The sequence below is a fragment of the Ictidomys tridecemlineatus genome, chromosome 3, assembly GCF_052094955.1.
Source record: "Ictidomys tridecemlineatus isolate mIctTri1 chromosome 3, mIctTri1.hap1, whole genome shotgun sequence".
NCBI classification, from domain to species: Eukaryota; Metazoa; Chordata; class Mammalia; order Rodentia; family Sciuridae; genus Ictidomys; species Ictidomys tridecemlineatus.
Genome location: NC_135479.1, coordinates 202,119,213 through 202,134,236, shown reverse-complemented (window position 1 = coordinate 202,134,236; position 15,024 = coordinate 202,119,213). Strand labels below are relative to the sequence as shown.

Sequence of the window (15,024 nt, the reverse complement as noted above, 5' to 3'; positions counted from 1 at the left end):
CTTGATGTTTTGATTCTGTAGTTATTAATATAGTTCAACCCAAAATTAACAAGTTTTTTAATATAGTTAATACAGTTCAACACAAAATTAACAAGTTTTCATTCAAAAAACATGCTTCCTGAAATTAAATAATTTTAATTCCTTGATAAATTACCATACATATTTACCTCAATTTCAGTTTTCCCCATTTCCTGTTTATAAAGTTAATGTAAGATCAATTTTTATTGTAAATTTTCAAAGAAAATGTGTTTCATCAATTGTTTTGCCTTCAAGTTTAATTTTCAAGGATCTGGTTATAAATTTTCTAAAGGTTTGATTTCTCATAGTGATTTTTTTAATTAATCAGATTTTATTAGATATCATTTAGCCCCTTTCAGTATTATTTTGTGTCAATTATGTTTGTAAGTAATATTTTGAGTTAGAGAAATGTGTTTTTATTTATTTTTTTAGCTAATCCATGATATAATCTTGAATTATTCTATTGTTCAGGGCTGATCTATTTAAAGTAGTTCTCACACTTAGCAGTCTCAGAATTCCTCTAGACTCTTAAAAATGTTGAGATTCTCAAAAACCTTTTGTTTTTGTGGGTTATAGCTATCAACAGTTGCTGAATTACGAATTAATCTGGTGCCTTTATGCATTCGTTTTTTAAATTGCAATAAAATCACATATTCACAGATGTATTTATTAAATATAACTATTTTCCAAAACAAAAGAAAATGAGAAGAGTGGCATTGTTTTACATTTCTACAAATCTTTTATATGTGGCTTAATATAGGACAACTGGTTTCTCTTTCAAATTGTTGTAGTAGCACACATCATGTGGGACTCCAGAAAATTCCGTACCAGAAGAATAAGAGAGAAAGTACCTCACTGTTGGGATGAAAATATTTTTGTACTAATGGATCCTGAAAAGGTCTTGAAGAACCTCAAAGTCTTTAGACCACACATCTGACATCTGCTGATCTCTTGCCACGTTTCCCAATATATTTGACGGACAAGGAAACATTCTTTTCATAATTATATATTTTAAATGCTTGTTAGAAAAAAAATGTAACTCATGATACACTTGACACATGCGATTATTTTTTAAGGCGCACTAAGTCTGTCCCAGTTTAATTTATACGCATCCAAGTCAAGAAACCCACCGAAAACGTTTTGCGTTTTCTTTTCCACAGGAAGAATGCATTGCTTCCAGTGGGAAACTATTTTCTTTGAAATCAGCTGTGTGTCGATGTAGAAAGACACTGCAATCAGGCTTGGAAAAGGTTTTGGGACAGTAAAAGGGTTTATATTTCCAGGAAGTAAAAAAGAGGAGCATAGATAACGGTTACGAATGTGCGCGTTGCAATCCGGGTAATCTAGGTAGAAATCATTTGCTCTGTGGTCTTGGGTGTGATATTTACTATTTGTGAGTTTCCGTTTCTCTTCTATAAAATGGAGATGATAATATTAATGTGTAAGCTGGATCATTAACAAGGATACTGCAGGTAAAGCAAAGCACACGGAACCTGGCACCTGTGAGCACTCGACAGGCAGCACACCTTATTAGTGATTTTGATTGGCACCTTCACATTCCCAGTACCTCCTTCAGTTCCCAGCACAGAACTGACACCCATCGATAGTTTTGGGGGGGATGAAGACAGGGGCACCGTTTCAGGACTAAGGGCACACCTGTCCTGACACGCTGATGTCTGGGTCTGGAAAATTATAAGTTTAGGAAGTGTGGTTTATTGGTCAGAAACCGCAAACACGCTGCGAATCTGCCCTGGATCTCCCTGCGCATGCGTCAGCCCAAAAGCCCGACCGCGCTCACGGCGCTCGGCAGGATCGTTCGACCTGATCGAGGATCGTCAGGTCGGCTCTGGCTGCTGGAGCTCCTCTAGTTCTCGCGAGGCTTCAAGGCAGGCGGTCGGCTGGGGAGAAAGCAGGGACGGGAGGCGGTAGCACGCAGCGTTCCCAGAAGGCTGTGCGCGCCTCCCGCTTCCTCCCCTTCTTCCGATCGAGCGCGTGAACGGCTCTGTGCAGGCTGGCCATGGCGCTCCACGTCCCCAAGGCCCCGGGCTTTGCCCAGATGCTCAAGGAGGGAGCGAAAGTAAGGGGTGGAACGAGAGGGTGAGGTGGGAGAGCCGGCATGGGGTTGCGGTGGCTGTAGAGAAGGAGAAGGGCCTACTAACAGGCCGGGCATGCTACCGCTGGCACAGCGACCGGGGGAGAAGATTCCAGAAAGGGAGGAGTACTCGAGAGACTCGGCCGCCAAACCCCGAGTCTTTTTTATTCTCTCTCTGCTGTCGAGATCCGAGGCAGCAGTATTGACGACCCACACAGTCTAGCTGGGCGAGCGTCATGCTGCTCCTGCGTTTTCCCCTCCAGTACAGCGGGACTCTAATATTAGGCTCTCCTCCTCAAAGGGATTTGTAAGAGTGAAGTTGAGGAGATGAAATTGCTTTGGGAACTGTGAGGCCGATTAGCACACAATTCGTGGATTACAGGCTGGGGAGGGAGAAGGAGCAGGCGATCCCGACCAGAGGGCATAAGAACAAGAGCCAGCCAGTTCTTGGTTGCCTGTTTCCGAGTGAGAAATTGTGTGGTTAGTAGGACAGTCCAAATGGATTCTGGTCCCAGCTCATTGGAGCCAAGTTGACATAAAACGTGCCTCTCAGCGTCCTGTTTTCCTCATCTCTTTTTTAAATTGAGGAAATTGGAGCAAAATGTGGTATCTCTTGAGTTCCGAGTGCCTTATTTACCTGTGTAGCCCACAGGATAAATGACACTTTGGTCCAAATGCTACTTAGTTTTATGATCTTGAATGTGATTTCAGGAACATGGTTTTTAAAAAATGTATCTTAACTGCACACTGAAAATATTGTCTTTTGGATTGTCCAAGTTGAAGATAATTTACTTGAAATATTTTATCTCCTTTCTCTAATTGGACTTAGTTTTCCTCCTGTCTTTTTCACTACACAAAAAAAAATTAAAAGCCTGTGTTTTAATATGTAAGTAGATCTCTGTAGTCCCTAAAAAGCATACTGCTTTATTCATTTCAAATAATGAGGAAATTGTGTGGAGAATTTTATAAATATCAAGCAACACGTTTTACATGTGTAAATCTTGAATGATTAACTCAACAATCCTGTGAGGTGGATACTATTATTATTGGCTAGATTTATAAGTGAAAAAATTGCCCAAGGTCTTGAAATTAGCCAGAAAGCTGAGATTGGTGACCATGGTTGGTTTTATGGGAGGTGGTGTTCAGACTCTGAACACCAAGTATGGAATACTTACACAATACTTGATTTTTATTAAAAGAAAAGCAAAGATATCTTGTGCTGGGAAATTCTTGTTTATTGTCTTATTTTATTTTACAGCATTTTTCAGGATTAGAAGAGGCTGTGTTTAGAAACATACAAGCTTGCAAGGAACTTGCGCAAACTACACGTACAGCATATGGACCAAATGGTAATTTCCAAATTCATGTTTTAAAAATAGAGTAATGGAATCCTTTTTATTTTTCTTTCAAACTTGTTCTGAGGATTATATTTACAGTATTGCTTTGAAAGTTTATTTCATTATTCAGTAATACCAGTACATTCTTATTTGTTTGTTTATTTATTTATTTATTTACCAGGAATTGAACTCAGGGGCACTCCACCGCTGAGCAGACAGGGTCTCACTGAGTTGCTTAGCTCCTCACCTCTCCATTGCTGAGCCTCGCTTTGAACTCGAGATTCTCCTGTCTCAGCCATTCAAGCCACTAGGGTTACAGGCGTAAGCCACTGCACCTGGCATATTTCTGATTTTTAATCAGCAACTTAGATCTCCAGAAAAATAGCCATCAAAATGTTACTTTTAACATATTGAAAGGATGTAAAAATTATAGCGCTTCCACTTCCCACCCCTCCCCCTCTTTTTTGAGACAGTGTCTCCCTTAGTTGCCCAGGCTGCCCTTGAATTTGTGATCCTCTTGCCTCAACTGGGATTACAGGCCTGTGCCTGGCCCTTGAACCAATAAAGTGATATTATGCTATGTGCACACCTGTAATCCCACCAACTCAGAAGGCTGAGACAAGAAGATTGCAAGTTCAGAGCCAGCCTCAGCAACTTAGCAAGTCCCTAGGCAACTTGCGGAGACTCTGTCTCAAAATTTTAGAAAGGGCTAGGAAGGTGGCTCAGTAGTTAAGCACCCCTGGGTTCAGTCCCCAGTACCAAAATTCAAATTAAAAAAAAAAAAGTGGAAAGGGGACATAAGATTTTTCTACTCTTACCTTCACCGGTTGAAATAAAGATGCAGATCTGTGAAATAAGAATGAAAATAAATATGAATTGATTATTTTGGTTTTTATACATGTTAACATAATTTACATTTATGGAACACTTTTTGCATGCCAAACATGTTGTAAACAACATGGAAGTCCACTGTAAGATTTGGCATACTTGCTAAATATTATAGGAAATTAGGGGGAAAAATATGAATGTATAATCAGGGATTATACGTGGGCTCTGAGATAGAATGAAATATATGTTGATTTTTTTTACAACACTGTTTTAAGAAGTAAATACAAATTTTGTTTCTTAACTATGTTTTTCTGGGTATTTGGGGAAATATTTGAGTAATGGATTTTTTTCTTTTTTAACTATTATTTTTGAGGAATGAACAAAATGGTCATCAACCACATGGAGAAGTTGTTTGTGACAAATGATGCAGCCACTATTTTAAGAGAGTTAGAAGTAAGTTACTACTTTTGAAACAACCAAGAAATGTTTTGAGAACATCAAAAATTATATTTTATCATAGAAGGAAATTTCTTACTTCAGATTGAATAATAAAAGAACTACTTTTTTCCAACTTGAAATTTTATTATGCAGGTGTATAAACAGCTCTAGGTTTAATGTTTTAAACTCATTTTAAAAATCTATTATGTTATTATTAATGTTTGGAGGAATTAATTATGATAAGGTACATTTGCTAATAATGTCAAATTGATTTTAGAGTGACAATGAAATGAATTATTCTATAATATAGAAACAGCTAATGAGCAAAACTTTTTTAGTCAAACAATTTGGCTTTATGAAAATAAAAACAAAACTAATCCAGACACTGAACACACATTGGAATTTTGCTTTATTTAGCAGCAGTTTTGATGTTATAGCCTATAGAACAAATACTTTTTGTAGGGTTATAAGGAAAGTCTGGCACCTAAATGCATATAGCCATTTCTCTGTAGCTGCCTAGTAATTGAAGGATATGTTCAACTTCAGGAAATTTTCCTGATGGTTAGCCTGTAAAGAACTCAATCTTGTTTTAAATGAAACTGCAGATAATTCAACATCTTAACAGTATTTTCAAGGACATATTTAACTTCACAGATTATTTGTGGAAGAACCCATTATAAGTGTTGATTTTATACACTATGATGTTCTCGGAAGTTATTAAAGTATAATAAGGATATTATTAGGATAATACCACAATATTAAGTATGTTTTTTATGGTTGTCAATAATTATTACTTGTTTCTATACAAATATCTAAAAATTGACTCCTAAGAACAAAATTATGTAAATTTGTTGTAGCCTTTTAAGAAAATTTTTACATTTCTTTTTATAAACCAGAAGTGATAGCCCTTATGGCAGGAACATACAATGAAATTAATATTGAGGCTCTTAACCAAGTCAAGTAAAATGTCTGGTTTTGTTCCTCTGAAGATATTTTAATGTCTAGATCTAGTGGTTGGAATTGCTTTATTTTTTAATTTAGCACATAATAATGTGCTGAACCTTATGAGTTGTATTTAATGGATGATGCCCATCAAAAGAAGATGTGTTGTGAAATGGTTTTCATTTGTGTTGATAGACCTAGAGGGACTTGGATTTTCTTGTGACCACACTTTTAATAGCATTTAATGATCAAATGGAATTACCTGGCATATAGGGAAATTAAAGTCTATTTAAGAAATGGAAATTGATGATTTTATGTTACTGTAAGGATCAAAAATTTTCACTTGATATTTCTTCTTATACCAGGTACAGCATCCTGCTGCAAAAATGATTGTAATGGCTTCCCATATGCAAGAGCAAGAGGTTGGAGATGGCACAAACTTTGTTCTGGTATTTGCTGGAGCTCTTCTGGAATTAGCTGAAGAACTTCTGAGGATTGGCCTGTCAGTTTCAGAGGCAAGTGCTCATTTTATACCTTATCCCTATTTAATTTTTGTCTGTATATACACTACTGTTTAAAATTTAAGATCATTATCAAAGGAATAGCTAACATTATTGAGCTCTTTACTCTGTGCCAGGAAATACAGTACAGTGTGCTTCACATTGTACCATTTTATCATCAGAAGAATCCTGTTAATCCAATTAAACCCATTTTATTTTAAATGAGGAAAGTGAGACTTAGTTAGAAAAATATTGCACAAGATTCTATACCTCTTAAGTGGAGGAGTTGAAATTCAAATCTGGGTTGTCTCCAAAACCTATTCTCTCTCATAACTAGTAGGCTCTGCCATATATTAGTCTGTAAGTATACTCATTTTATATCAAAAATACCGTATTCTTGGGGTTACAAAAAAGAATTACTTTAAGTCATGTGAAAATTACGGGTTTGAAAGAAGTACTTTTGTTCTTTACATTTTAGGTCATAGAAGGTTATGAAATAGCCTGCAGAAAAGCCCATGAGATTCTTCCTGAATTGGTATGTTGTTCTGCAAAAAACCTTAGAGATGTTGATGAAGTGTCATCTCTACTTCGTACCTCCATAATGAGTAAACAGTATGGAAATGAAGCATTTCTAGCCAAGCTTATTGCTCAGGCATGTGGTAAGTACTAGTAAATGAAAGGATTCAAAATTAAAATATCTAATATGACTAATATTTTCTGTTACTTCAAAAAAAATTTTTTTTTCTTTTTGTCTTATTTTCCTAACAGTGTCCATTTTTCCTGATTCTGGCCATTTCAATGTTGATAACATCAGGGTTTGTAAAATTCTGGTAAGTTCAGAAAATTTATCGACATTCTCTAAAAAAGTTTTTTTTTTTTTTTTTTTACAAAAAAAATTGATCCAGACTTATATTTAATCTTATGTTTTAGACACTTAGTGCTTAATTATCTTTTGGGGCATTGTTTTACAACATTTAGTATTAATAGGTTGTAATGTTATCACCAATTAAGTTTAAGTGTATTGACATGTTGTTTCCCTGTTGTCAATTTTCCCTGCCATTCTTTTGGATTAAGAATAGTGAACAAAACAAAATACTAATTTCTTTGCCTTCTTTGTATATGCTGGATTATAACAATAAACTTGGATAATTTTGAGTGGGGTGAAATCTGATTTTTGTTCTGTATTAATAAAATTCACAATGTAAAGATAACATTGGAATATGTTTTTGATAAAATTTTTTATGTACTTTATAGTAGAAATGGTTTAGCACATTGGTATACTGATTATCGTGGTTGAATTTAGCTTATGTGATATGTATGCTATCTGTACATGTGCTATGTGTTTTCTGTCTGGGATGCACCTTGCTCATTAAATTGCAAGACTATTAGAGCATAATCTTTAGCCTCACACATTCCTGTAATATCAGCTACTCAGGAATCTGAGGTAGGAGAATCACAAGTTTAACACAAACCTGGATAGGCATAAACCTGGATAACTTAGTGAAAATATCTCAACACTCTCAAAATAAAAAAGGCTGAGAATATAACTCAGTGCTGGAGCACTTAGCACAAGTTCCTGGGTTCAGTTCCCAGTACCACCACCAAGAAGAAGAGCTGATTTTTGTTCTTTATTCAGTCTATAGTAGTAATAGCTGTTCCTGGTTTATTGGCACCAAATACTTCGGTGAGTGGATGAATAAATGGTTAGAGCAGTTTTCTACCTTTGGTTCTTCTTAGTACACTGAAGGACAACCTCTCCTTCATAAGTGGCTCATTCCCGAGGTGATTCCCACCTTAAGCAGAATGTTCTGCTTTATGCCTATCATCCCCTTTTATAGCCCTGGGTCTCTGTCTTGGTGTATTGCTTCATTTTAGAAAAGGCTGTATTTGATAACATACAGAGTCAACAGTTTGGCATTAATAATGATCTTGGTATTCAATTTCTTAGGGCTCTGGTATCTATTCTTCTTCAGTATTGCATGGTATGGTTTTTAAGAAGGAAACTGAAGGTGATGTAACATCTGTAAAAGATGCAAAAATAGCAGTATACTCTTGCCCTTTTGATGGCATGATAACAGAAACTAAGGTATGTAAACTTCAAACCTTCTTGAAATTAAAGTGAAAATTTGGGTTACCTTTTCATATTACCATTTTAAGTACCTCATAATTACTGAAAATTGCAGGATCACATTTATTTTTTAAGCCAAATTTTATATTCTTTGATATAAAATTCAGTTACTAAAAATTCTAAATTTGAAACATTAGATGGCACCAGGTTGGTTCATAGTCTATCATACAGCTATTGGCATTTCAGCAAGTAAAATAAGGTGAGCACTCTGTGTGCTCTTTGAAAATAGTTTAAATGTCAACCTTTGGTAAAATCTGAAAAAAAAAAATGCTAATATAATTTGAAATTTTTAATTGTTTTTAAAAATATATGTAAAGTTTTAAGTTTGTATTTAGCTGGACTCATCCCTGCTATTCTTGAAATTTAAAGTATTGCTTTAAACTCCTCTCCCCTAATCCAAATTTAAATATTGGATTAGGGGAGAGGAGTGTCTGTTTAGGAATGATCACAAAATTTAGGAAGAGTTTGGGAATCATATCCTTTCTAGTTTTTGTTAAACTGTTTGATTTTCATAAAAGACAAAAAAGGACACCTGTCTAGCATAGCTAAAATTAAAGTATTTCTCCAATTTTTCCACTGAAGTACCTGTTGAGGAGCATACACATCTGTTTTAGGAGTGAAGAGGAACAAGCTGAGTGTTTATAAATATCATGTATTCTGCTTCATAATACATGCATGTTTATTTTCATGTTTTCTCCCAAATTCTTAGGTTATTTCTTAAGTTAAAACTCATCCTCTGCATTTGAACACCAAAGTAGTGAGGTGGTTTTAAAGAAAATACTTAACTTGTTTTGCCAGGGAACAGTATTGATAAAGACTGCTGAAGAATTGATGAATTTTAGTAAGGGAGAAGAAAATCTCATGGATGCACAAGTCAAGGCTATTGCTGATACTGGTGCCAATGTCATAGTAACAGGTGGCAAAGTGGCAGACATGGCTCTTCATTATGCAAACAAATACAATATCATGTTGGTGAGGTAAGAGCTGCATTCTGTTAAACAAATTACAAATGATTTTTAGGTGTTGAAACACTGAATAAGTTCAGCAATTCTATGAAGGTAGTTAATAAAGGGAAATAACTTACAAGATCAGATAAATTATTAGATCAAATAGCAAAAGAATTTAGAGGGATATCAATAAGTAGAAGAGGAAACGGAAAAGGCATTCTGGGTAAAAGGAACAGCTTGAGACAATACACAAGCCTAGAACTTTGTCAGCCAGAGTGTAGAATAAGGAGGGTGCCTTGTAGTCCATGAACACATCTATAGAGAACACTATAAGACTTATCCATTCCCATCTACTACCATTCTTAACACCTAATCAAACGTGCAAAGTGAATCACTGTACTCTTCCTTATATGTGTGGTCGTACACAACAAAGCAAAAGTTGTATGTGTACATACATACCAGGTCCCTGGTGTTTTAGAACTATAAACCTCTGATTTCCTAAAGTGCGATGGGAATAGGAAAGGTAGTAGAATGAATTGGACATAATTTTCCCTTGTTCATATATGAATAGACAGTGAAACCACATCATGTACAACCACAAGAATGGGATCCTAATTAGAATTACGTTATACTCCATTTATATATAATATGTCAAAATACACTACTGTCATATATATCTAATAAATAAATAAAAATATCTCAGCAGAACTGGGTAAGCCAAATATGCAGGAGAGTAGGATTTAATTGTGCTCAAAACACTCAGAGGTAAATAATAGTTTCATGCTAGTTTATACATGACAACTCACATATCCAAAACTTGATGTCTCTTTATATACTATATGGTTGGAATTAAATGTTGTATTAAGGTCTTTTTTTTTTTTTTTTTTTTTTTTTAAGGCTGAACTCAAAATGGGATCTCAGAAGACTGTGTAAAACAGTTGGTGCTACAGCTCTTCCTAGATTGGTACGTATTTTGAGAAACAATCAAAGATAGTTGCATCTATTTGAATTTTATTATAACAATCTCTTTTTTACAGACTCCTCCTGTCCTTGAAGAAATGGGACATTGTGACAATGTTTACCTCTCAGAAGTTGGAGACACACAGGTGGTTGTTTTTAAGCATGGTATGTAGTAGTGGCAAAATATGTTTGTGCAAATGTAAGTTGTTTGTTTTCTTTTACTTAATCTCTGAATATGTTTATTGACAGAAAAAGAAGATGGTGCCATTTCTACCATAGTACTTCGAGGTTCTACAGACAATCTGATGGATGATATAGAAAGGGCAGTAGATGATGGTGTCAATACTTTCAAAGTTCTCACAAGGGTCAGTATTAACAAGAAGCTTCTTTAGTAATCTCTAATGTCTTAAAAACGTAGTTGGTGCTTCTTCAAAATGAGTGGTTTAGCCAGGCATGGTGGTACTTGCCTATAATCTCAGTTACTGTAGAGGCTGAGACAGGTGGATTTTTACCAACGATTTACCTTTCAATTGCTGAAGAATACGATAGTTTCTCAAAATGATCATATGAAGGACTTAATAGCAAAGCAAGGCTATTTCTTTACTGTTAAATAGTTCGTGTTTTTTTTGTTTTAATGTACTAACTTCAGTTGCTAAAGCATTGTTGTCAGTGCCTAGAATGCAGATAAAAGAGACAGGACTGTCCCCATTCTTCACTTTGGTCTTCCTTTTTCATGTACTAGATACTGCAGAAAGAAAATTTGTCTGATCATTCATTTTTACCAAGTTTATAAGTAGATTTTGAATAACAATGACTGGTTGAAAACTTAGTCTGATGGAGTATTAGAATCTGAAAAGATTAGTGAAACTACCTTTTTAATGTTTTGTTTTTGTTTTTTTGTTTTGTCTGGCTTTTTGGACATCTTACAGGATAAACGTCTTGTACCTGGAGGTGGAGCAACAGAAATTGAATTAGCCAAACAAATCACATCATATGGAGAGGTATGGCTTTTACTGTGTAACTTTCTTCTCATTGCTTGAATAAAAAGCAATAATAAACACATTTTGTTTTAGACATGTCCTGGACTTGAGCAGTATGCTATTAAGAAGTTCGCCGAGGCATTTGAAGCTATTCCCCGGGCATTGGCAGAGAACTCTGGAGTTAAGGCCAATGAAGTTATCTCTAAACTTTATGCAGTTCACCAAGAAGGAAATAAAAATGTTGGACTAGACATTGAGGTATTTGATAAAAAAACATGAACTTAAATTGTTTTGTGAATGCACAACCTAAAAATAGGAGCAGTACATATAAAGGGAAAATCAGAAATAGTGAACTGATTTATGAACAATTTGTTTTTCTTAAAAATTAGTTTTCAGGAGAAGGGAAATAGCATGGATGGTGAAAGGAGACCCTCATCATTATGGTGTCAACATACCTTATGTATAATCAGAAATATGATAAATTATTGTATAATGGTGTATTAAGAATTGTAATTTAAAATTTTAAAAAATTAGTTTTCATTTTATCTGATAGAAGAAATTTTTAGATTTCCTTTTATTGATACTCTTATAGTGTGTATGGAGTAGTATTTACACGTGGTTACTTGTCTGGTACTTAGGAGTCACACATGCAGGTTTTTTGTTTTGAATGTAAGCACTTTCACTGAAAAGAATTTAAAATGAAAGGATGGAAACTGTTTTGTGTTTGACAGGCTGAAGTTCCTGCTGTAAAGGACATGTTGGAAGCTGGTATTCTAGATACATATCTGGGAAAATATTGGGCTATAAAATTGGCTACTAATGCTGCGGTTACTGTACTTAGAGTGGATCAGGTGAGCAAAAGTGAAACTTTGGTATCTAAAAATGGTAGTTTCAATATGGTTCAACGGTACGTTTTTATAGAACTAGAATATAGCATAGTTCTTTGTTTTCAAAGGAGTGTTTCCTTACCCTCACACCTTAGATGTTCAAATCCCATCCCCCATTTTAAAAATTTTTTCTTCTCCTGTAGTTTTAAATTATACTGAAAATATTGAGTAATCTTAAATCCATTTGCCACAAAATTCTCAAAGCAATTATTAACTAATGAACTATTTATAAATACTTTATAGAAAGTTGTATTTGTTAGGGACACAGAATATATACAGTAAGTAAAAAAAATCATGTGAAATTAAACTTGGAAGAAATCCTAGGTGAAAATTAATAGACAACTAGACTTATTTCTAAGCACAGTATGGACCAGTTAATGATTATTCTATAACAAAAGTAAAATATATATATATATATATTATTTTTTTTTTTTAAATAAAGACTCTTTCATAACTGGAGAATGAGCAAAAATGGAACTGGGTATCCACTTTCACCTTACTAGAAATAAGTAGAAGGGCTAGGAATGTAGCCCAGCAATAAAACACTTGCCTAACATGGGAAAGGCCCTAGGCTTAGTCCCCAGTACCAAGCAAAAACTGTTTTGTTGTGCCAGGTAGTTTTCAGTAAAGAATATGATTGGTTTTTCAGTCAAGATGAGACAAGCCTAAGGAATTGTTTATTCTAGAAATGATGTGTTAAAGGAGAACCCAAAATAGAAGGGGACAGGAGCAGCTTAAGTAGACTAAGATATGTGGTGAAAAGAAATCCTGATAGTGGAAGTTCCTTAACTGAGGAACTTCTCTGAATGCCAAGTAAGACTATAAACTTTATCACAAAGAAATTTCCTAAATTTTGATAGTAGGGATGTTATTGGTATGTGCCCTTGGTTTTTGCACTCTGCACATAAAGATATAGGCAAAACCCATCCAACTACGTTAGCCAAGCTGGGGTTAGAATAATTACCATCTTTAAAAGTTAGTCGTGCTTGATTTTATGCAGTATATATATTCTCGAAAGAGACTTTATTATGAGCAGTAGTTGATGTAATAGGAGCTGGATTGATCTTTTTTCAAATATCTCTTTCAACTCGGGCTCAAAGGAAGTATAGTACCCAAATAGATAACATCAACATCGCCTAAGGTCTTGCTAATTCTCAGACCTTACTCCAGACCCATTGAATCAGAAACTCTGAAGGAGGTCGAACATGCAGCTTTAATAAGTTCTCTGTGTAATGGTGATGCCTAATAAAATTTTAGGAACTACTATTATTTTTATGTTGTTGGGGTTCAAGCCAAGAGCCACTTTGTTGGCAAGCACCCTCCACACTTAGCCACATCCCCAGCTCCCTTATGTTTAGACTTCTCATAGAGGCTTCTGAAAACAGGTGTGAAATCTGTTGGAGTGGTGGTAAAGATGTTTCATGTTCATGTTGCTTAAAATAGAAGTCAAACCCTTTAATGTTGTACAGGATGATTTCTTCATATAAATTGGGAAAGCAATGAATAATAGTTCAGCTTAATAGTTTATTTTAGCTTCCCCCAAACTGATTTGAGGCCACTGCCACCATTTTTGTTTTTTAATAAAATCTTTAGATATGAAATTGTTATACTGTACTTGGGTAAAATGTTGGTTTAGCACATTTTTTTTAGATAAGCTGAAGAAAGTCTTGTGGCTTATTTTTTAGTTACCAGTGAACTGGTGCTTGGATTTGTTTATGAACAAACACTTGTTACTATTTGGTTCTCATTGGTAGGAGAAAGCTTCATTGTTAAAGTTCTCATTGGTAGGAGAAAGCTTCATTGTTAAACTTTTATCTATCTATCAACTACTTCAGATTATAATGGCAAAACTGGCAGGTGGACCTAAAGCGCCTAAACCACAAGGAAATTGGGATAAAGATGGTTGGCAAGACGAACCTCATATATAAATAACAAATCAGGTGCCACACTGACTGGTTTATTCCAGGGATGCATGCAAAAACTTTCACGTTTGCTTAAGTTATCAAAGTGCTTGTTTTGGAATGTCCTTTACTAATCTGTGTGGGCTTTTTTTTTTTTTTTTTCTTTTTTGCTGTTTTTACCCCAGAAGCAGGAAGCTTTCTCACTCCCGAAGGTTCACTATAATTTCTAACAGGGAAGCTAGAAAACTTTGTGCTATGGCGTTTCATATGCAATATATATAATTGATTGCTTATATTAAGAAGATTGCTCCATCTTATAATTAGGCCAATAGAAAAGTATTCTTAATTTGTGAAGTTTGAATTTATAAGCACTTTTGTGTTTTACAGATCATCATGGCAAAACCAGCTGGTGGGCCCAAGCCTCCAAGTGGAAAGAAAGACTGGGATGATGACCAAAATGACTGAATAGCCTAATTTTTGCTATAGGTGAAGGTTGTATTTGAAGTAGTTCACTAGGAATTGCCTAATGGTTTTCTTATTCTCCTTAAATTAAGAAGTGTTCTGTGTTTGTATCCTTGGCTGAATGATAAAATAAATGTGTTTTACTGTAAAAGCCTGTCTGGTGACCAGCTACTGAATTTTTTTCAATCTTGTAAATCCCAGTAATTCTACAATGAAATTGATTGACACAGGTGCATTAAAATAGATTGGAGATCATGATCTAAAACTTATGTATTCTTGTATTTTTATAAACTGAGAAATACATATTTTCAAACCCTTTCATCATTTGCCTATTTTCTCAAAAGAAATATAAAACAGTATTTTCAAACATTATCATTATATTTGTTACTCAATGGAGTCATCACATTAGCTTTGGGACTTAAGTCACTTAATGTGTGTAGTAACCAGCTGCCCTTGCATGGCCTGTTGCCTGGTTTTTTAAATTTCAGTACAGCCACGCCTATGCAGTCACATGTTGTCAGATGCCACTTTCCACAAAGGAATGGCAGAGTTGAGTACTTGTGACAGACCAAATGAGCCCAAAAATTATAGTTTAACTATCAGG

At 35.0% G+C, this 15,024-nt stretch overlaps 1 protein-coding gene across 1 annotated transcript; it reads left to right on the top strand.

The window, feature by feature from the left end:
- The first annotated feature begins 1,936 nt into the window (after positions 1–1,936).
- Cct8 (chaperonin containing TCP1 subunit 8) lies at positions 1,937–14,571 on the top strand. Its single transcript, XM_005323563.5, has 15 exons — positions 1,937–2,095; positions 3,369–3,459; positions 4,649–4,728; positions 6,021–6,170; positions 6,634–6,814; positions 6,924–6,985; positions 8,104–8,241; positions 9,082–9,260; positions 10,128–10,194; positions 10,268–10,355; positions 10,440–10,555; positions 11,120–11,191; positions 11,264–11,428; positions 11,902–12,021; positions 14,346–14,571. Exons 1-15 carry the CDS (start codon positions 2,036–2,038, stop codon positions 14,421–14,423), a joined length of 1,647 nt encoding a protein of 548 aa, XP_005323620.1. The 5' UTR covers positions 1,937–2,035; the 3' UTR covers positions 14,424–14,571.
- The last annotated feature ends 453 nt before the right edge of the window (positions 14,572–15,024 follow it).

Coding starts and splice junctions, on each gene's coding strand:
- Cct8 (XM_005323563.5), top strand. CDS start 2,036: ATGGCGCTCCACGTCCCCAAGGCCCCGGGCTTTGCCCAGATGCTCAAG. Junction 2,096..3,368: donor TGCTCAAGGAGGGAGCGAAA/GTAAGGGGTGGA, acceptor TTTATTTTACAG/CATTTTTCAGGATTAGAAGA. Junction 10,195..10,267: donor CTACAGCTCTTCCTAGATTG/GTACGTATTTTG, acceptor TCTTTTTTACAG/ACTCCTCCTGTCCTTGAAGA.